The 21,144-nt window shown below is 59.8% G+C and overlaps 1 protein-coding gene across 1 annotated transcript in view; it reads right to left on the reverse strand.

Annotated features, from left to right (window-relative positions):
• Positions 1–247: 247 nt before the first annotated feature.
• Positions 248–21,144, reverse strand: part of SCUBE3 (signal peptide, CUB domain and EGF like domain containing 3) — a 28,751-nt gene continuing 7,854 nt past the window's right edge. The window contains exons 4-18 of the mRNA XM_080367766.1: positions 17,803–17,850; positions 13,946–14,062; positions 12,221–12,343; positions 10,269–10,385; positions 8,292–9,119; positions 7,887–7,979; positions 7,693–7,809; positions 7,449–7,610; positions 6,153–6,356; positions 5,888–6,049; positions 5,445–5,612; positions 5,192–5,353; positions 4,734–4,931; positions 3,847–4,267; positions 248–3,688 (exon numbers count right to left, since the gene is read on the reverse strand). Of these exons, the coding sequence (XP_080223892.1) occupies positions 3,118–3,688; positions 3,847–4,267; positions 4,734–4,931; positions 5,192–5,353; positions 5,445–5,612; positions 5,888–6,049; positions 6,153–6,356; positions 7,449–7,610; positions 7,693–7,809; positions 7,887–7,979; positions 8,292–9,119; positions 10,269–10,385; positions 12,221–12,343; positions 13,946–14,062; positions 17,803–17,850 (3,491 nt within the window). The 3' untranslated portion in view covers positions 248–3,117. The remainder of the gene's footprint in view (positions 3,689–3,846; positions 4,268–4,733; positions 4,932–5,191; positions 5,354–5,444; positions 5,613–5,887; positions 6,050–6,152; positions 6,357–7,448; positions 7,611–7,692; positions 7,810–7,886; positions 7,980–8,291; positions 9,120–10,268; positions 10,386–12,220; positions 12,344–13,945; positions 14,063–17,802; positions 17,851–21,144) is intronic.

Below are 21,144 nucleotides of genomic sequence, written 5' to 3' on the forward strand. Positions count from 1 at the left end.
TAGCTGGTCCCAGTTGTATTGATGGGCATCTTCCAGCTGGTCCCAGTTACCTAGAGATGCAGGGAACGGAGGGTGCTGGGAGTTGAGCTGCAGCTCAGCTCGGGGGCAAGGTAAAGTGTTTCCCATCCCTTCTGCTTCCCTCTGAGCGAGTCCTTGTCCAGCTCCACGTTCTGGGCCAAAACTGAGCTACGTTGCATCTAATTAACATATATAAATAGGTTGTGTAGTGACTGGTGAGCTTATGGAAGTGTGTAGGACTTAAGCTTCTGGAGGAAACAAAAAACCCCCGTGCCCTTGAGAAGAGCTTGTCTGAGCATCCGAGGGAACAAAACAATGAAAAAGGCTCCGGATCCTGCTGTTAGAAACTTTTAAAATAAGCGTCAGGGCCAGTTTTTGAAAGATCAACACAACACCAAGAAATTCCATTTAATAATTAAAAAAAGACAATACAAAATGCAAACATTTCTTTGTACAAAGTTCAGATACATTTTTTTGTCTTTTAATCAAGTGCAAATAACTTCATGAACTACATCTTTTCTCATTAATCATTTTTGCTGGAGATGGTAAGTCCTGGCCCGCTGCAAAAGGCAGATATAAATATTCCAACATGAAAAAAAAAAACCCACCAAACCCAAACCAAAAAAAAAAACCCCAACGCCCCTTATTTCTGTTCACCGCATCAAAACATTCAATACCCCCGAGAAGTGGCTGAGGCGGCAGTTTTCAGCCCTTCAAACCCTTTCTGAGTTGCAGGGGTGGGCGTGGAGGGGCCGAGCTGCAGGGGAAGGGGTGTCTGGTGGCCCCGTGGACTTTTTTGGGGGGTTTATTTGGGAGATTTGGTGAAAGGAGGAGGTGTTACCAGGTGTCTGGCTGTTCGGGATGTGCTGCGCATCCTTCCAAACCCGCTTTAGGGGAGCGGAGGTGGCCAGTGCAGCCACAACCGTGGCAAGCAGGACACCCCGAGGCTCCAGGAGCCCCAGTGCCCCGCAGGGTCACGGCCACGGCCGCCCCGTCGTGAAATCACAAAGAATTAATAAACTCAGAGCACGAGTGGCTGCATCGCGCCGGGGCTGCCGCAGCGGGGTTAGTCATTCCTGGGTTGTTTTTATTTTTGCTGTTGTTTGGTTGTTGTTTGTTTTTTTTTTTTTTTTCCTTCTAAATATGAAAGACCCTTTCAACGGTCACTGCTCTGCTGCGACTGCCCCAGAGCAATAAACTCCCCCCCCCCCCCCCAAATCCCTACAACAGCTTTTGTGCATCAAAGCAGCTGCTTTCAGACACCAACCAAGTGACAAACAGCTCAGCCCGCAGATGTCGAGCTTCCAAACAGGCTGGGAGCCGGGCAGCAGGAGGGGTAAATCCACAGCTGGGATGAATCAGGACAGACTTTTCCAACCGACACATCTTGGGGACAAACCTCAGTCCCCTGTGCCAGCGCTCACCCAGCCCGCAGCCCCTCATGGAGCCCAGCACCAGCTCCCGGGGTGCTGGAGCAGCACGGACGGAGGAGGGAAAACGCGGGCGCCGGCAGCTGCCTCCCGGTTTCGGCAAGGACAGACCTGGTGGGACGTGCAGAGCAATAAATTATTGGTTCATTAAGAGCAGGGCTCAGCCCAGATGTGGTCAAAGGGACAGTGAAGGTCGAGCGGTGACAGGGATGGGAGGGGACCTGCCAAGAGGAAGGCTGTAGGCAAGGCGACCACATTTAGCCCTGGCTCTTTGGGAGGATGAAGATGGGGATGAAGCATGGGGAGGTGACAGCCGAGAGCTGGTGGCGGGGCTGGAAAGGGAGGAGGAAGAGGGATGACCGGTGGCAGCAGTCGCCTGTCCCCAGGGGTCCTGTCCAGCCAAGTGAAGATGCTGGGGGACAAACCCGTTGGTGACATCGACCTGGCCACTGTCCCCAGCCGTGCCTGCCTGCGAAGCTGGGAAGGGCAGGTGGCAGTGAAGGGGCGGTGGCAGGACGGGGTCCCCCAGGATCCGCATCCCACTCCGCGGGGAGGGGCTCCGGCAGCACCCCAGCAGGATGGGCATGCGTGGAGGGATGGAGCCAAAGGGACGGGGAAGAGCTGAGGGGGGATGGCTGCCCCCCCAGGGCTCTCCACACCTGGGGGAGAGAGTTTGGGGCTGAGCGGAGGGGCAGGTCCCATCTCCTCCCAGGCTGCCCCCTGGGACCCTGCCTCAGGACCTGCCCCCCGTCTCCCCCAGGTCTCAGCTTGTCCCTGAGCCCCTGCAGGGAAGCAAAACAGTTTGTGACAAGCAGGTGACAGGGCCGAGGTTTGCACCCACAAACGGGGCATCCCGACAGCACGCAGCCACTCTGGCGGTTCCAGCTCCTCCGCCAGCACACCGGGATGCTCAGACCCCCCGCAAAAACACCCCATCCATCACATGCCGAGCTGGAGAGGCACCGTCTCCCTCCCCAAACAGGGGGTTTTATCGGGGACAAATGCAGCAGAAAAGGTTGCAAGGCCTGAAAACGCCATCCCGCCGGTCAGCGGCAGCCCAGGGCTGGGGTCACTTTGGGTGGGTGGGGGTTTTTGTTACAGACGCACATTCTCATTTCTCAGGCAGGTATAAATATCGTCGTTTCTAGTAGAAAAAAAACCAAAACAAACAAAAAACCAAAAAAACTTCCCTCTAAATAATATAAAGAAGACTCAAATGATTGCACTTAATACATATGAAAAGGTAGAAAGGAGGATATCCTAGTGCACAAACATTTACTCCTGCTCTTCACAAAGCTTGCTTTTCTGAGTTACTCTTTGGCAGAGCTTGTAAGAAAGTCTGGTTTCTTGGCACAAGTGTCTGGAGTGGGGGGGGGGAGAAAAAAAATAAAAATGAACCCGGCTGAAAGTCCTTCTCCTTTGCTCCCTGTTTTCTCCCGTGCAGCCAGACATTGTTCTCCGGGAATGTGGCTTGGCTGTGCTTTCCTCCCAGCGCCAGCGCGGCTCTCCAGCGGGACGGCCACTGGAGCCACCACGGTTGCTGTTCGCTGGCGTGCTTTGCCGATCTCTCCTTTAAATTTGCTTTTGAATCAAGTAGGCTTTTGAACAATCTTTTCCCCCGATCTCTGATGCCGATACCCACGACCCAGGCGCTGCGATAAATGCGGCGTTACCTTCCTGCACTCCTCGGCGAAAGGGCTCGGTGGGGCTGCAGCCGGCGCCAGCTGTGGGGGCTGGAAGGACGGTGACCCCCCCCCCCGACGTCCCGGGCTGCCGGTAGAACGGGGACAGACCTGGCGTAAAGGAATCCAAAGGGAGGACAGAGGACGGCGAAAGGACCGGTGCTTTGGTTTCCTAAAATGAAGAAGCTGCTTTGGAAGAGAGGAGTGGCTTCGCCGGCAGCTGGATGAGACCGGAGCATCCCCCCCGGGATGGGGGCTTGGCTCTGCGGGGAGCAGCGGAGAAATCGTGGGGGGACATTCTGCAGGGTGAGAGGCGGTGGTCCTGCTGGAGCCGAGCGGAGGAAGGAGAAAATTGGAAAGGAGAAGGAAGGGAGAAGAGGGTTTCCTTGGCGGCGGGGGTGCGGGGGGCTATTTGTAAGGCCGGAGGAAGCTGGAGACTTTGGAGCGGAGGAGCTTGATGAAGGAGCGGGGCAGCATCTCCTTGTGTTTCTCCGTGTACTTGAAGTAGTTCTGGGGGTGCGCCAGCACGTCGAAGAAAGCTTTGATGAGCTTCTTGTCCTGCAGGGAAGCCAAGCCGGAGGCAGGGTCACCATCCCACCCCAAACGGAGCCACAAGCGCAGGGAGGGCACAGGGGCACAGCCAAGGGGAGGATGCTCCTGCGTGCCAGCGTCCCCCGGCGATCCAGGCAGCGAGGACGTGGGGGATACACACTCACCTTGAGGATCTCCTGGTGGTTTTCGGAGGCGTAGAGCCTGCCGTCCCGCACGATGTCCTCCACCAGCTGCTCATAGTCCTCTGCAACACCCAGCCAAAACACACGGTCAGGGCATGAGCTGTCACTTGTCCCCAAACCTCTGGTCCCCATCCCTGAGTCCGCTCCCCCCAAATACATGGGAGGTGTGAACTGGGGGTGACCCGGGTACCAAACCAGGCAGGGGGGCACTGGCACGCTGGGATGGGGTCCCCCTGCGCCCTGTGCTCACCGTCGTAGGTGACGTAAGGGATCTGGAAGCCCCGGGCACTGTTGGCTTCGCTGGTTTTGAAGTTGATCCACAGTTTCCGAGAGCGGGCGGTGAAGGCGATGGGCCTCTCGTAGGTCTGGCACGTCTCGTAGGTGGTGATGGAGGACGGGGAGGCTGCAGGGAGCAGCGAGGGGATGCGTGATGCCGGATGCCCATCAGCAGAGCTACCTCCAGCCTTACTCGGCTTAAATGCTCAGGGCGAAGCGGGGCACCAGGGATGGGGATTATCTGTGTCCGGCGAGGCTGAGACCCCTCCTAACCCTCATGTTACATACCAGGGATATTGTTATTCCTCCCTTGCTCTGGGAAAGCTCCAAATGGGGCTTTTTACCCCCAAAAAGGAGTGCTGAGACCTGGGTGTGCAACTCAGCCCACACTTAGCCCATGCACATCCCCCTGATCCAGCAAGACAGCAGGGCAGCAGGGTGATGCCGGTCCCCCCTGCTCACCCAATTCCCCCAGATCCCCTCCTGCTGCCTGGGGACATGGATTTCTCTTTGCCCAAGGCAGCTCTGCCAAACCCCAGCCTTTTCCTCCCCGGGCTTCTCCCCTGAGCACCGCAGCACGCTTGGTTACCTACAGTTTTTCCGCATGACCAAGACGTCGCCGCACTCATCCTCGGAGGGGAGGAAGATTTCCGGCACCACGATGAGGATCTTGCGCTTGGGCGGCGGGTTGATGTTCCAGGTGCACTCAACGTTGGCGGGGTAATTCCCCGGGTAGTTGGGGGACTCGATGTAGCCTGTGTACTCGCCCAGCTCCCCCCCGCACTGCCGGTCTGCAAGGCATGGAGAGACAGTTCAACTGGGAACCAGTGGCGTGGGCACTGGGATGGGGGGGCTTTACTTGGGGAGGCAGGGGGGGGGAGGGGAGTGCTCTGTTAGCACCACTCCATGCATCCCCCCACACCTGCCTGCATGCATAAAGCACAGAAATGACCCCAAACTCTATTTTAATTGATTTTTAAACGCTTTTGAGGAAGGACCCCAATCCACAGCGTGCCTGCCCCCCCCTTCCGTCACCCCTCTGCTCGCCTACTTTTGCACTGGGACACAGAGGTGGAGCCATCAAAGTCGGTGGTGGTGTTGCCAGGGCAGGCGATGCAGTAATTCTGCCGAAAATCGGGCTGGTAGGTGCCGACGGCGCAGCGGATGCAGCGGTGGACGCTCGTGTTGTAGTAGTGCCCGGGTGAGCACTGGACTGGGGGGGATCAGAGAGCAAAGGGGGCTGCATCAGCCACGGGCACAGCCCGGTGGGGTGCCCCCCTCCCCGGGGACCGGCTCTGACCTACCTTTGGTGTCGCAGTCCTGGAAGGAGAGGGCTCCCTCGTGGCGGGTGGTCAGCCCCCCGCCGCAGGGGAAGCAGAGCGCCCGCCCCACCTCGGGCTGGTAGGACCCACGGGGACACGGCTGGCAGGGCTTGAAGCCATCGGCTGAGTGCTGGCCGGGGGGGCACTGACCTGTGGGCACAGGCATCGCTCGGTCCTGGCATCCCGTGTGCCCAGGGGTCTCCTGCTCCACGCCCGGCTCCTCTCCCCACCCAGCCCTGGCAGCATCCAGAGCCAGCGCTGCCCTTCCCGGGGTCCCCTCTAAACGATAAATGCCCAAACCAGCAACTTCTGGGGGCCCTGGGGATGCTCAGGGCTTTCTCCTCCTCTGGAGGTGGCTGATGGTTGAGGCTGCAGGCCTGGCCACCCCCCGTGTGCCCCCCAGCCCCGCTCCGTGCCCCCCTCACCCGTGCAGCCGGTGATGTTGGTGGCTCCCACCGGTCCAAAAGCATCACCGCGGGGACACAGGTCGCAGGAGAGCTGCCCTTCCTTCTCCTGGTAGGTGCCGGGGGGGCAGGGGACACACTGCTCCGTCTGGCCGTGGTAATACGTTCCCTGCGAGCAGCTAACTGAGAGCCAGGGGAGGACATCAGCCAGGCGGCGGAGGGGCTGTCACCACCGGGGGGGGACGCGGCGGGTCCCCCAGCTCAGGCACCCCCCGACGCTCCTTACCACACTTGGCGCCCAGGCGCTGCTGGCCCGGCCCGCAGCTCTCCTGCCGCTCCAGGGCCACACTCAGCTTCCTCGCCACCTCGTACTCCATCCCCGCGAAGCGCAGCAGGAACCGCTCCTGGTTGATGGACTTCTTCAGGGCTTTGATGGCCGACTTCAGCTTCTTCTCCACTCTCTGTCGCAGGCACTGCAGGTTGCAGCTGGCTGGGGGTGCAGGGGGCAATGGGGGTGCCGGGGGAAAGAGGGGTGGAGAGGGAAACCCAGCAGGGTTAAAACCATCTCCCAAAGGCTCAGTTGCAAGGGCTGCCCATTGTGTCCCAGTCTGGTGCGGGATGAGGACTGGTTTGGCTCTTCTTGCTGCATGGGGATGGCACTGTCCTCCTGGTCCCCCCACCATCCCCCTGGTCCCCCACCTTCCTCCTGGTCCCCCCCACAGTCCTCCTACCATCTCCTGGTCCTCCCTGCGTCCTCCTAGTCCCCCCACAGTCCCCGTAGCATCGCTCTGGTTCCCCCACTGTCCCCCTGGTTCCCCCCACAATCCCCATGGTCCCCTCATTATCACCCTAGCTGTACCCCCTGTCCCTCTGGTCCACCACCATCCCCCTGGTCCCACCACCATCCCCCTAGTCCCCTCACTGTCACCCTAGTCCTCCCCAAATCCCCCTGGTCCCACCACTGTCCCCCTGGTCTGATCACTGTCCCCTCCACCATCCCCATGGTCCCCTCAATGTCCCCCTGGTCCCACCACCATCCCTGTAGCATCGCTCTGGTTCCCCCACTGTCCCCCTGGTCCCCCCACCATCCCCATGGTCCCCTCAATGTCCCCCTGGTCCCACCACCATCCCTGTAGCATCGCTCTGGTTCCCCCACTGTCCCCTTGGTCCCCCCACCATCCCCATGGTCCCCTCATTATCACCCTAGCTGTCCCCTCCATCCCTCCAGCCCACCACCATCCCCCTGGTCCCCTCACTGTCACCCTAGTCCTCCCCCCATCTCTCTGGTCCCACCACTGTCCCCCTAGTCTGAACACTGTCCCCCTGGTTCCCCCACCATCCCCCTGGTCCCCCCACCGTCCACCTGGTGTCCTCTCCCCCATCCCCTTGGTCCCCCTCACTGTCACCCTAGTTGTCCCCTCCGTCCCTCTGGTCCACCACCATCCTCTTGGTCCCACCACTGTCCCCCTGGTCCCCTCACTGTCACCCTAGTCCCCCACCCCCACCCCTCTGGTCCCACCACAGTCCCCCTGCTCCCCCCCCTACCTGCACCTGAGACAGGCCAAGCCAGTGCCGTGCCCACCTGTGATCTCCTCTGGCTTGATCTCCGCCTCGAACTCCAGCGTGATGCGCGTCACCTCCTTGTTGGAGGAGTTGCGAGCCCGGCGGCCCTTCCCCTTCTTGGATGAGTCACACTTGAGGTTGACGAAAGCCACCTGGCAGTCGGAGCAAGGTGCCGAACCGCCTGCGTGCGGGGGGACAAGTCAGCACCCCATCCCTCCGGGGGGCACGGGCACCCCTGCCACCCCCCCGCCGTCACACCTCACCTTGTGCCCCAGCCTTGCCGGCCTCGTCCTGCTTGCCCTTGGCCCGTGGGTGCAGGTGGCACTTGGCATCCTTGATCTTGAAGGAAGCCTTTTGCTTGATTGGTGCAGCGACAGTCTCTAAAAGAAAAGGCGGGTGCTCAACAACGCCGGCGCGGGGCAGGGGGTGACCGCAGGCACCCTGGGAGCCCCCTTACCGAGGCACTGCTGGCTGCTGTTGGCAGGTCTCTGCTGGCCACCCTGCCGCAGGACGGGGGTCCCACAGCTCACTGTGTAGCTGCTGTCGGACTCTGTGGGAAGGAGGAATGGGAGCTGGGGGATGCTGGAGCGGCCGCCCAGTCCCCGCGATGCTCTGCCGGGGTGATGCAGAGAGGCACAGCTGTGCCATGAAGGGATGATGCCCAGCACCAGGGACCCATCCCACAGATCTACACCCAGCAGTGAGCCCCCTCCGCAAGCACCCACCTCCCTCGCTCACCCCGGTCACTACTTGGGTGCTCTGCACCCTACCTTTGCAGCCACTCCTCTCCCCTCCCAGTTTGGGCCATGCAGGGAAACGGGGGAACCCCTGCGTGTGCCGGCGGTGGCAGCGGTGCCGGTACCTGGCAGAAAGCGAGCCTTGGAGGCGCACGTGAGGGCACAGCTGTCCTTCTTGCCTGTCTTGTTGCAGGTGAGGGTGGCTCGTGGTGGCACCGAACCTGGCAGGCATTTCACCAGCTCTGAGGGACATGCGCCGGCTGGTGACGACAAGCAGGGACGCCCGTGGCTGGCACAGCCCAGAGACCCACAAGGGACCCACAAGGGAGCCCTGTGCCCTCCCAGGTGGCAGGGGGATTCACCGGGGAGGAGAGGGTGCCAGAGCGCGGCATGGGGACCCCAGACCAGCGGCACAACACTCCCCCCTCCTCCTTTGGACATGTGAGATGTGACTGGTGGAGTTTCAATTTTTCTGCAGGGGCAGCCTGTCTCTGACAAGGGGGAGCCAGTCAGGTACCAGGGCATGGCCAGGGCCATGAAGACAACTCCTTTAGGGACATTTGCTGGTGCAAAAGCTCCCAGCCAGCTCCAAGCATGGTCAAAAAAGCAATGAGATGACTGAGGGCAGAAGGAGCAGGGCAACACCTCATGGTACACCCCATCCAGACCCATGTGAGATGGACAGGGGGCCCCAGCCAAAAGCAGCCCAGCCCAGAGCATCCCTTCACCAGGACACCCCAAACCCCCGTGCTCCCCCCACCCTGACCTTAATCCCAACAGCCCCAAGTGACAGCCACAGGGCATCGGCAGCATCCCCCGCCTTGATGTACCTATACAGTCCTTTTTGTTCCAGTGCAGCTTGCAGCCGGCGGGACAGGTACACTGGTAGCTGCCGGGTGTGTTGATGCAGCCGAATTTGCAGCCCCCCCGGTTGATGCTGCATTCGTCAATGTCTGCAGGGAAAACAGGAGAAGGCGGTGGGCAAGGGGCAACAGGACCCCCCCCCAGCTGTAACACCGAATCGCTGCCTTGTCTCAGGGCTGTGATTTTGGATGGATAAATTGCAGGAGCCGTGCCCAGCTGGAGATGGGGACGCACACGGCAGGGCGCTTCCAGCTGTGCCTCCTCCCTGCAGCCACGCCAGCCGCATGGGGACAAGGGACGCCCCGACCCTGGTGTCCCTAAGGGCCAGGTGGTGACGGGTGCAGCCCACCCAGGCTGAGCCCAGCCTGGCCCTGCGGCGGGCTGGGGAGCTGCGGGGGGCAGCAGACGAGCCCAGCCGACATGGAAGCACTTAGCAGATTCAAAAGGCAGCTGCTTGGCAGCCCCGGCCTCTCTCCCCGCAGTGGGGACCCCCCGCCCCGGCCCGAAACAGGGGGTGATTCTCCAGGTCTGCCATGAAGCAGGGGCGGAGGTGGGGAGCAGCCAGGGATGGAGCTGCCCCCCAGAGCGCCCTCCCTGCACAGGTTCCCCTCGGTGGGAGCATCGGTGGGAGCCAGCAATCCCGCAGCTGCGGGGTCACACTGAGAGCATCCCAGGGGACATGCTGGCTCACACCGGGAGCACAAGGAGGGTCACCTGCCCTCACCAGCCAGGTGATGCCGGAGCACCCAGCCTTGTGCTGCCATCTCCCCGGGCTGATGGCACCGCTGCCACGACACGCTCCAGCAACACCCCCAAAGTGTGTTTCATCTGCCTCCCCGCTTCCCAGGGTGCCGCACGCCCCCGCCCTTGGGAGCTATCTGCCTTGTGAAACTTAAGTCAAACCCTTTTGATGTTCCCCTTCCCACCCCGTCCCAGCTCCCTGCCAAAAACGCTGGGGATTTCTCCCTCTCTCCCGCTGCAGACAAGTCGCAAATTGTTCCTGTCGCTCCGTTTGAAGTTGCAGACACCAGCGTCTGGCTGCGAGCCCCCTCCCTGCCTGGCCCCAGCTCAGGGTATGTGGGGAACCGACCCTTCCTGCTGGCCCTTGGGGCGAGCGGCATCCCCAGGGGTCCCCCATGCCATGGGGCTGCCCCATGCCTGGGTGCCCCGTGTGCCTCCCCAGGACCTGAACCCGGTGGGGTGATGTGTTCCTCCTGCCAGCACCCAGCCAGCCCTACCTCCGCAGTGGGTGAGCCCGTACAGTGTGTAGCCCTTGTTGCAGAGGCACTGGAAGCTGCCGGGGGTGTTGATGCAGAGGTGGTCGCAGGTCCGGTCGAAGGAGCACTCGTCGATGTCTGGAGGGAAGGCAAAGTGGGGGGTGAGGGCCAGCACGGCAGAAGGGCAGTCCCAGGCACCAGGGCTCTCTCCCTTCCTGCAGCAAGCTAGGGGCTGCACTGGGATGCTGTGGGGTCCTGCACTGGGATGCTCCAGGGATCCAGCACCAGATTGCTTTGGGGATCCAACACTAGGATGCTCTGTGGGTCCAGCGCCGGGACATTCAGGGACCCTGCACTCCCACCCTGCTGGCCTCCAAGCTCCTTCCTCGCCCGCTCTAGCTGCTGCTACATGGGTGCAGAAGCCCCCTGCCCCACCAGCCCCCCTTCCCCCTAGCTCCTGCAAACCCCCTGCACCTCAAATGAGCCAAACGGGGCCAGCACTGCATCCTTGGCACGGGGCAGCTGCCAGAGCCTCCAGCTGCTGCCCAGCCAGGGCCCTGCCTGGTGCCAAGGAGGGATGCTGTGCGGGCAGGTCCTGCCCTGGGGACAGTGCCAGCGATGTCTGCTCTGCCCCACAGGGCACCTCGCCAGGGCAGGGAGGCCTGGCTGAGCGGGTGAACCCAACCCGCCGGGTTTGAGCATCATTTCATTGGCTTAATTAAGTTAATTGCCACGTTCACGTCAAACTCCCAAGAGCGCAGAACCTGGATGGAGATGAAAGCGGTCACAGCCCTGGAGCACGCCAGCCCCCTCCTTCCCCGGCCGTGTGCTTTCAGGAGGCAATGCTTGGGCTCACGCACAACCACTCTGCTGGCCTTGGCCATGGGTGGGGGGGCAGAGCCCCATGCTCCCCCCGGCACAGTCCAGTGACCTGCTGGGTTGTTTAAACATGCTGGGGTTCTGTGGGATGTGTAGGAGGATGTCAGGATGGGGAGAAAAAGATGGAAGGAGCAGCACGGAGCAGCCAGCTCCTCCTGGAGTGAGCAAGATGCATCTTCCCCACAACTCCTGCCCTCCAACAGATGGGGGAAGGAGGAATCCCAGTGCAAAAGCTACTGAAACCCTTGCTCTGCCTTGATGGCTTGCAAAAATGGCACGTCCCCGAGCAGGGCACGATCCAGCCCGTGCCGCAGGGCAGCTGGCGGAAGCACAGAGGCAAGGCAGGACATGTCCCGCTGCGCTTCCCATCACCCATCCCAGGAGAACGGCAGCCTCTTGAGAGGGAAGGCAGCAGCCGGTGCGTCAGCATGTGTGCTTTAGCAGGGAGGTACGGTTGTGCTGCTGTGGGATCGCTAGCAAAAACTTTGTGCAATAAAGAAGAGCAGCTTGGGAGAAGCCCAAAGGTGCCAGGGTGGGTGCTGAGCTCAGGGTGCCCTCCCAGAACACGTGGGGTGCTGCTGGGGTCCCCAGTCCCCTGGCATGGGTGCTCCAGAGCGGAGCCCATGGTCCTGTGCTTGGGGCATGCTCGGTGCCAGGGCTGCTGGCAGGGATGCTCCCCGCGCTCGGGCAGAGCTGCATCCCAGCCCACGGGGCTTCAGGGAACGTCATGACCATCATCCCAGCCCTGAGTGAGGCCAGAGGATTTCACCTGGCATCTGCCTCACTGCTGCCTTTAACTCTGCTGCGAGAAGAGCCCAGAAATCCCCAGCTCGGGAGCAGGGCTGGGGCGGCAGCCCAGCTCTGCAGATCAAAGGGCTACGCCCCAGACCAGAACCCAAATCCAAGGCTAATCCCCTGAGGGACGTACACAGTCCAGAGGAAAGCAAAGAGGAATGAGTAACGGGCCCGCACTCCTCCAGCAGCAGCATGGGAGGGCTGAGAGATGCTGGAGGGCAGGGAGAGGTGACATCCCCAGGCAGGGAGAGGTGACATCCCCGGGCAGGGCAGGGTGCTAGGGTCCCGCTGGCCCTTACCTTGGCAGTTCCTCTCGTTGATAAGCAGCTTGTAGCCCTTCTTGCAGCTGCACTCGAAGCTGCCCACCGTGTTCCTGCAGATGTGGTCACAGCCGCCGTTGTTGAGCCGGCACTCGTCGATGTCTGTTGGGGACAGGGGACATGGGTCACATTCCGCCTGAAGCGCTCAGCTGGGAGAGCGGGGTCCTCCCCTCTGGACCCCATCCCCACCCAGAGCTGGCAAACAGAGCAAAGCCTTTGGGCTCTGATGGTCACCAGGGGAAAGTAGCTGCTGGTTTTATCTGGGTGCATGTGGGGAGCCGATCCATGACACTGGGGAGGGCCAGGGCTCCTGGGATCAGCTCCCTTTGGAAGTTGTGCAAAATTTTTTATTTCTGCAGGTCTTGGCACCCCCCAGGGCAGAGCTGGGAGCCAGGGTTTCCGAAAAAGCCTCGCAACTGGGGGAAAGCACCAGATCAGAGTCTGCAGAGTCACAGGTTTGGGCTGGGGGCTACTTTTGGGGACCAGGAGCAGCAGGAAGAAAGAGCAAGTCAGGAGGCGAAACCCCCTCCTTCAAAAACAGCCACTTGACAAAATAAATACTTTTCAGCCCTCACCCCTCTGCTTGCCATCTCCTTCCTGCCATAAACAAAGCTAAAAATGACAACGCACAATAACTGCAAAGAGCCCCAGCAACCTGGCAAGAGGCTGGAACTTGGGGTTTTGGTTAGATTTTTTCCTTTTTTGACTAATCACAAAATTTACTGCTAGGAAACGACCTGTAAAATGGAAGGAGACCAGGAAGAGGCAGCCGCCTTCCCTGTCCCTCCATCCCCCAGCCGCCAGCGCTGGGGCGGCAGCTCTGCATCGCTGGGGCTGGGGTTTTCTTTTTATGACTGCGAGGGAGTGAGCTGTAAAGCAGCCCGCAGCCGTAATAAAACCCCCAGACACAGGGGACGTGGCTCCGGGTTATTGCATGTTCCTGGAAACTGCAGAATTGGAGAAGAGGGGTGGGGGTTGGGGTGTGCTCTGATAAAATAACAGGGGGCAGGGGGTTTCTGGAAGCAGTCAGCAGGTAGACAGGCAGCCGGCAGCGGCATGGGCTTTCCTTTCAACTGGGGTCAAGTTCCCAGAGCTGCCAAAAGACACAACGCAGGCACTGGCTGGCCCCGGGGTCACGGTGTCCCCTTGCCCGGGGAGGGGGGGCAGGTTTGGGGTGGCTGGGGTAGCCAGCCTCACCACTTCCCCTTGCAGGGACAGGTGGATGGGGATGTTGGTGCACATGGCACCCTGTGGTGTCCTCCATCAAATGAGACACAGTGCCTGGACCCGGCTGAGTGACTGCAGAGGGAGCCATGCATCTCAGACGCCCAGAGCAGTGTGGGTTTCCTGCACCCATGGGGAAACTGAGGCAGTGGGGTGGAGTGAGGTGGAACAGGACCCTCCAGCTGCACAAATGTCATGCCATTGCCTCCTACATGACCTGACCCCCCTTTCCTCCTCCCCAGAGGCTTCCTGGGGCAGCAGGGCTGAGCAGGGTGCCTTTAGCAAGGTGGCTGAGTCTCTGCTCCTGGGGGCGATCCCTATCCCCACCCCACAGATGCAAACACCAAACAAGCAAATGCCTCAGGCAAATCGAGCAGAGCTAAAATTGAGCCTTTCCTAAGGGCACCGAGGGCACAAGGCAGAGTCTGAGGCACCCAAAGGTGAGCAGCGAGCACCCCGGCCCCGCTCACACTCACCCACCTTTGCAAGTCTTCCTGTCGGGCTGGAGCATGAAGCCCATGGGGCAGCTGCAGTGCACACCTGTGGCCGCGTCATGACACTTGCTGTCACAGCCCCCGTTGTTCACAGCACATGTCTCTGCAAAAGAGAGGAGAAAGCAAGCCAGGGTGAAGGACTGGCGTTTAAAAGGCTGGGTGGGTGTGTGCCACGCCACCCAGATGTCCCCATGACACCCATACGTCCCCCTGCCACCCAGATGTCCTCACACTGCAGCCTGGGAGAGGCAGCGGGTGCAAACCTCTCTGCAGAGCCCACCGAAATCACCCTGGGCTTTTCACGCAGCAGTAATGAGGCCACAGAGCCCCCAAATTAATAAGCACCCCGATACAGAGCAGGAGGGCCAGGGGGCAAGGCATTAACGCTTGGGAATCCCACAGCATCTTCTGCCTCTGCAGCTGATCCGGCACTCGTCGTCTTCCCATCCTGCCACATCTGGGTGCTGCTCCCCGGGGATTTTGGAGGTGAAATAAGGGCACCTGTGATTCAGCTCAGGTTGCAGGCAGCACTAAGGCAGGAAAAAGCACCCAGATTTCCTGGTTCCCCATCCAAACCGCTGTGCAATCCTCCTGCCTTCCCACAACCTGCTCTGATACACTGGGTATCTGCACTCAAGGCAGACAGAGGTTTGGGGACAGCTCTGTCGTCCCGTCCGTCCCGCCCCCCCCCCCCCCCCCCCCCCCCCCCCCCCCCGTTAGAGGATGCTTTATTAACTGCAGGCAGGAAGCAGAGTGGCACCCGGCCGTCCTGGGGAGGATGGGGTCGGGATGCAGGCAGGGGTGTGCAGGCAGAGCTGCTGCCAGTTGCAAAATGGCCAACGCTCACTGGGAAAAGCAGAGGTTCGGTGGAAGCTCTGTGCTCCTGAAACACGTTGGATTTTCAGCTGACAGAGGGAAAAAGCGGCTCCATGAGATCAATCCTGCCACACTCAGCCTTCACACTGGCATCAGGGCTGTGCTTCCCCCAAAACCAGGGTCTGCTGGGGTCTGGCTTTGCCAGCTCCAACCAGGAGAACTGCATTTCCAAGTGACAAAATCACAGCACCTGCTGTGCAAAAAGCAGCCAGAGCCAGGCTCACCCAGGGTGCCCAGGCTGCGGCTCCCCAGGGATGCAGGTGCGCAGCCCCACTGCCCCAGCGGGATAGTGGGGGGGGTCCCAGGGGGGTCCCAGCCCCCTCACTGCCACTACCACCACCACGCCACAAAGCCACGGGTGTGCCTAACCATCGCTCACTGCTCGGGCACGCCGGCTGGTCCAGCGTCGCGGGCTAATTTGGGAGACGCTTCATATAATTAGAACACACACACACAGAGGCAGGCAGCATCAGTGGAAAAAAAATCCAATTTAAAAAAAAATGCTAATTATTTCAGTATTATCAAAGTCAGCTGTCGCTGGTAGGACTAGAAGGGACACTAATTTAAATGAAGCATTTTCAGCTTGACAGCTTCCCTGTGAGATCAATCCTCAATTTCTATCCTAACCACCAGAACAATGGTTTGAAGTGCATTAAGTTGTTCACAAAGGATAATAAAATATTCCTTTCAGAAGGCTGTTGCTTGGATAAATGAGGCATTTGGGCTTCAAGGAACCCAAGATGAAAATGCCTTGAAGAAATTCCTTGGAAAGAGCAAATCCCAGGTTCTCCCGCTCTTTGCAAGCGCCTCATGGGGTGGGAATGACTGAATTATCCAACCATTTGCCGCAGGGCGAGGGAGCTGGGATCACTCTGTGCTCGTCTTGCCGCTGCTATTTTTATGATGTCCCATAATAAGAGAACAAAAGGGACCATTTTATGAAATTAATAGCCAGCACAATTACAAAACCTAACGGCAAAGGAAGGATTTCTGCATATATTCCTCCAGCCAGGTCCTTGCACCGCATGCAGCCTGGCCGTGCCGGGTCCGTGTCCCCCCCCGCGGCATCGGGGCGAAGAGCACAGTGTGGGTGACACGGAGTCCAAGGGAAAGGAAACTTTCCGGAAGCCCAATGAATTATTTAACGCCAGCCTTTGTTCCAGCAGCTGATGCAGAAGCAGCCCAGGGAGGATCGATTTAACAGAGTCGCTGCTGAGATGAGGCCATGGCCTTGGTGTGGGCACTAATTTTGGTGGGATTGAGGAGCCGGAGAAGTGGCTGCACCAGGGATGATGGGGCTCTCCATGGAGCGTGGTGCCCTGGGCACGCGTCACCGTGCTCACAGCCTCTCCCCGTGCTGCGACACCCATCTCCCCTCCGGTCCGTTTGCACCTTTGGGAATTTTGGCAAGCCCTACCCAGCACCCCATGCAGGATGCGGCCGCTGCTCAGGGTGTGCATGGGGTGGGAGCTGAGCCAGCGTGGCTGAGCACCACTGCAAACCCCTGTGCAAAGGCGGGACCATGTCCTAGGCTTGCAAAAAGCTTGGAGGGGGGTGCTGGGGTACCTGCGAGGCAGCGGAGGCCAGGCGCCGTGGGGCCAGGCGCTGGAGCAGGGCCCCGGGAGAGCGGCATTGTTCGGCGATGCCGGCAGCCCAGGGGCTGCTCCCAGCCTGGCGTGAGCCGGTGTGACTCACCCAGCCACACAGGGCTTTGGCGAGGGCCCCATCGCTCCAGGAGAGAGAAGACAAAGCAGCTTGCGCGCACACACACACACACACACACACACACTCTCCCACCCTCCTCCATCCAGCTCCGGTCTCACTTCCCGACCACCATGTCCTGGAAATCCTCGCCCCGCTCGGCACCCTTCCCTGCGCCAGCTGTCACCGGGGGCTGGCAGAGCCCCTGCCCGCGCCCCCACGGAGCCCTGCCCACACACGCTCCGGCTTCGCCTCCACCTGCCGGGAAGCGGCGATCACAGCGGGATTGCGATCCCACAAGCCTAAGGAGATAATTGCACGGTAATCAGAGGGATTACAGCCGAGTTGGCTGGAGCGCGGTGACGGCACGGAGCTGGGGGTCCCCCCTTCTCCCACCCCTGTTGGAAAGGCTCTGCAGAGCCCCCCTAAAGCCACGGTCAGTGCTCCCTGCCACCAGTGAGCCGGGCACCCACAGCTCCTCCTGGATGCGCCAGCAGTTTGCATGCACCCAGCACATTTGTGAACAAGGCTCCCCACCGCAGACAAGTCGCTGCACCCTCAGACTGCCTCAGTTTCCTCGGTAGGGGAGCAGAGGCATCACCTTACCTTCGTGAGGGGCTTAAGGGACCCAACGGGGTTTGCAAAGAAATCCTTGGGGAAGCAGTCGAGGTGCCCAGCCCGATAAAAGGTCATCGCAGCTCTGCAGCTGGCCGCAGCTCTGGGCTGGGTGCCGCCGAGCGTGGCTGGCAGCTTTGCTGGGCCAGACCCTGGGACACCCTGAATGTCCCTCCCTGCACTCACAGAGGGGACCATCCCCCAGCGGGTGGGCTCCGGGAAGGGGTAACTCTGGGAGCGCAGAGATGGGCATGAGCATCCCCCTCCCCATCACGTAGCCACTAGCCCCTCTCAGGTTTGCTTGGTGGCAGTGGGGGTGGGGTGGGGGGAGGATAACCATTGCCGCAGCCACCAGGAAGCGGATTATCACCCCCTGCACCGGGCTGGACCGACCGAGGCAATGCGAGAGCCCCCGCCTCATGCAAGCACAGCCAGGGGAGGGTTTCTTTCTCCATCCCCGAAAGCAAAGCCTGCCAGCAGCCCAAGGCCAGGCTTGCTCTGTGGGGTTTAAAAGCAGCAGCGGGGGACAGGGTTAGCGAGGCATGCGGTTAGCGCGACAGCTCAGCCCCCCGAGCCCGGTTATGATCTCGAGATGAGAGACCGTCTACAGTTAGACCCCTTTGTAGAGATAGAGAGAACAAAAATATTTACCATTAGAAAACGTCTCAAGGATAACGTGTTGCTGGAAGTGTCTCTCCCCTGTTTAACATTATAAAAAAGTGATTTAGAAACAGTGTCCAGCAAGGAGCTCGGTTGGTGTCACACATCAACGGGTTCCACTCCGCTGCCTTTCCAGCCAGCTGGAAATTGTCCCTTTGGGTTTTTTCACCCCCCACCTCCCAAAAGAGCCAAACCCCAAGGTTTGGGTCTGACACTATCGACTCCTCCACCACCCCGTCTGGAGCATCCCGTGTCCCGCAGCCTCTCCAAACCCCCTCTGGTTCCACGCCCTGAGTCGGGCTGGCCAGAGCCCCATGCCAAGGGAGGAAGCGCGTTACGAGGAGCGTTAGTGCAGCCCGTTAGTCTGGGGAACCGGGTCCTCACCGGAGCAGAGCCAGCACGTGCCAGGGCAGGTTGCAATCCCTGAGAAGAGCCGTACGGACACCGCATGCCCATGGGCTTTGGGAAGGTGACCATGTCCCACCAGTGGCACTTGTACCGCTTGGATTTAGCGGCCAAGCCGGTGGTGAGTCCAGATTTTTCGTGCGCAGGGGCTGCTCAGCCTCAGCTGTGCAGCTGGGTGCAGGGAGCCCCAGTGAGGCATCACACAGCACCAGGGTGCTGAGTACCCGAGGGAGCATATGGGAGCCTCTGGGGTGGGACAAATGGCCAAGAATGGGCTGAGAGCAGCCTGGGCAAAGCTGCAGACCCCAGAATCGGTGCTAAAACACCCAGGGAGCTCAAGTTTTGCCCTGCAAAGGAAACTCTGCCTGGTACCACCCATCCATGGCTGGCAGATGTCCCTCCTTCATCCTGGTCATCTTGGGGAGGGGACAAGACACTCCAGCACTTCTTTTTGCTCCTGTGGGGGGACAGAGCCCCATGGCAGTGCTGGACTGAAGTCAGAGAGCCCCCAGGTAAGCACAGGGCTGAGCAGAGATGAGAGCATCCCCGCTTAATGAGAAACAACACCATGTCCGTGCAGAAAGGAGGACAGTGGAAGGGGACAAGAGGGAAAACTCAGCCTCTGGCTGTGCCTGCGCTGTCCCAGGGGGTTCAGGCAGAGGGCAGGGATTCAGCAGCTGGGACATGGGGTGCCGAGGCTCTGCAGGGACCGCACCCCCTCAGGGAGGTCGATGTGTGTGGAGGAGCATGCACGGCATGCCCGTGGCCACCCACATCACATCCCTGTGTCCTGCTTTCCCCTTTCCAGAGCTCTCCCATGCCGCGGCCCCTTCGGTCTGGTGTCCCCAGCATTGACCCGGCAGCAGGGTCTGGCGCAGCCCCCACTCCCGGCACCGCTCCTGGCACTGCCAGCTTCACAAAGCTGGGATCATCAGTGGTGCCACCACAAACCACCTGGGCACGGGTCAGGAAAACAGCCATAAAACCTGAGCTGGGTTTATTTTTTGTCTCTGTCTAATTGTATTTCCTCCCCACCCACCACCTCCCACTCCAGCGGTGCTTGCCACAAGTTGAGGGACAGCAATGGCCCTACTGCACCCCAGATAACGGCGGGAGGGAGCTGCAATGATGCCCTGCCTTGCAAATCTTCCTGGAAAGCCAAAATCTGCATCAACTGTGACAGCCCAGTTTGCATCTCCCCCCATGGGCACTGCACCCTGGGCTGCTGGAGGGCAATTTTATGTGTTTGTTGTCTTTTTTTTTTTTTTTAAAAGGCCGCTTTTTGAGCATAAATGTAAATATATAAGGTCATCAGCCTCCCCTCCCGGCTCCCCCTCCCCCTTGAGCCTGCAGACATGTTGGGAGCCATTAGGGCTGGCCCCGCTTTGCTCAGAGGCATGTTATTCATTATCTGCATTTTTAAAAGCAGCAATAAAAAGCGGAAAAATGAAAAACACCGGCCATGGCCTAATGAAACTGTCATTCAAAGGGGCTGATCGTGCTTCCTGCCGCGTGGTGTGATCTGAAGGGAACCTGGACCAGGGGCCTGTCCCGGCAGCCCATCAAACGCACCGCATACTATTTCAAAGCCCATGGCCTGGGGAGCGAGTTTGCGTTTCCCCTTGCTGGAAACTTTATTCCCCTTGAAATGATGAAATATTTCAGAGGAAATGGGGAAGGGGCAGCAGAGGGAGCACCGGGGATGGGGGAGGGCTGTTTGCTGAGTCCCGGCCGTAAAACAAGAAAGAGTGGTTATAAATATCCGAGCAGGTACCTTGGCCATAAATCCACCGGCTGGGCATCCCCACAGGGCGGCCACCGGCTCCCAACGGCTGGAGCACAATTCCGCAGTGTTCCCACAGCGGGGCTGGGCATCCCTGGGGGATGCGGGAGCCAGACGGGCCCCTTGCTGTGGAGAGCGGGCTGCAGACCCAAAAGGGATGCGGTGGGTTTTGGGCTGGTGCTGTTCCTAAAATCCCCCAGCGTGGTGTTTGATTTCCCCTGGGAAGGTGGGTGAAGGGAGAGCTGATGGGGATGTACTGGCTCCACTGGGTGATGCCTCCCCAGCAGATACAGTGCACGGTGTGGGGGCAAAGGGGGAGATTTTGGCCAAGGCCATGAGCATGAACAATTTTGGAAAACCCCCCAGGTCCCACCCTCATGCCTGTGGTACCCAGGGTCAGAGTGCTGAGACCTTCCAGCAAACAGAACCCTTCCCGAGCATCCCCCAGGTCACAAGATGCTACAGGGAGCTGCTCTCCCACCCCCTGCACCCAGCAGGTCAGGAGCATCACTTCAGCACTGAACATCCCTGAGTCCTCGCACCAAGAGAGATTACACACGCGCGGTGACCTCCATCCAGGAGGAACACACCAACTGATGCACCTCAGTGTCCCAAAGTCCCCGTCGCAGGAATGCTCCCCCCCGCACCAGGCACAGCAATAACCCCAGGGGAGGGTCCTCAGCCAGTGGGATGGGATGCAGCAGCCGCAGGAGATGGTGGGGACAAGGGGCTGCGAGCGCCTGCCAGCAGCCAGGAGGGACTGGGATTAATCTGGAAGCAGGCTGGGTGACAGTGGTGACGTTAAGGTAGCAGCAGCTGAGCTGACAGGCAGGAGGGCTTTGATGGCAGCTCAGCCCAGAGCATCCCTCAAGCTGGCAGGGAGCAGCCAGGGGCTCGGGGGGCTCCTCTGCTGGAGGACAGAGCCGGATTTGGAAAGCATGGAGGGGTTTCCGTTCAGGCACAGCAGGTACACGGGGAGCCAAAATCTCTCTCTTGCTTTCAATTCCTTTGTCTTTTTTATTTTGCAATAAGAACTCCAATGTCTAAAGCAATTTGTGGACTTAATCACTCCCCTAATGTAACATTTTTAAAAATCAAATCAGCTGTTAAACAGCACAAGCATATGAAACCAGTAAAATTTCTAT

The sequence above is a fragment of the Falco punctatus genome (assembly GCF_963210335.1).
Source record: "Falco punctatus genome assembly, chromosome: 17".
In the NCBI taxonomy this organism is placed as follows: Eukaryota; Metazoa; Chordata; class Aves; order Falconiformes; family Falconidae; genus Falco; species Falco punctatus.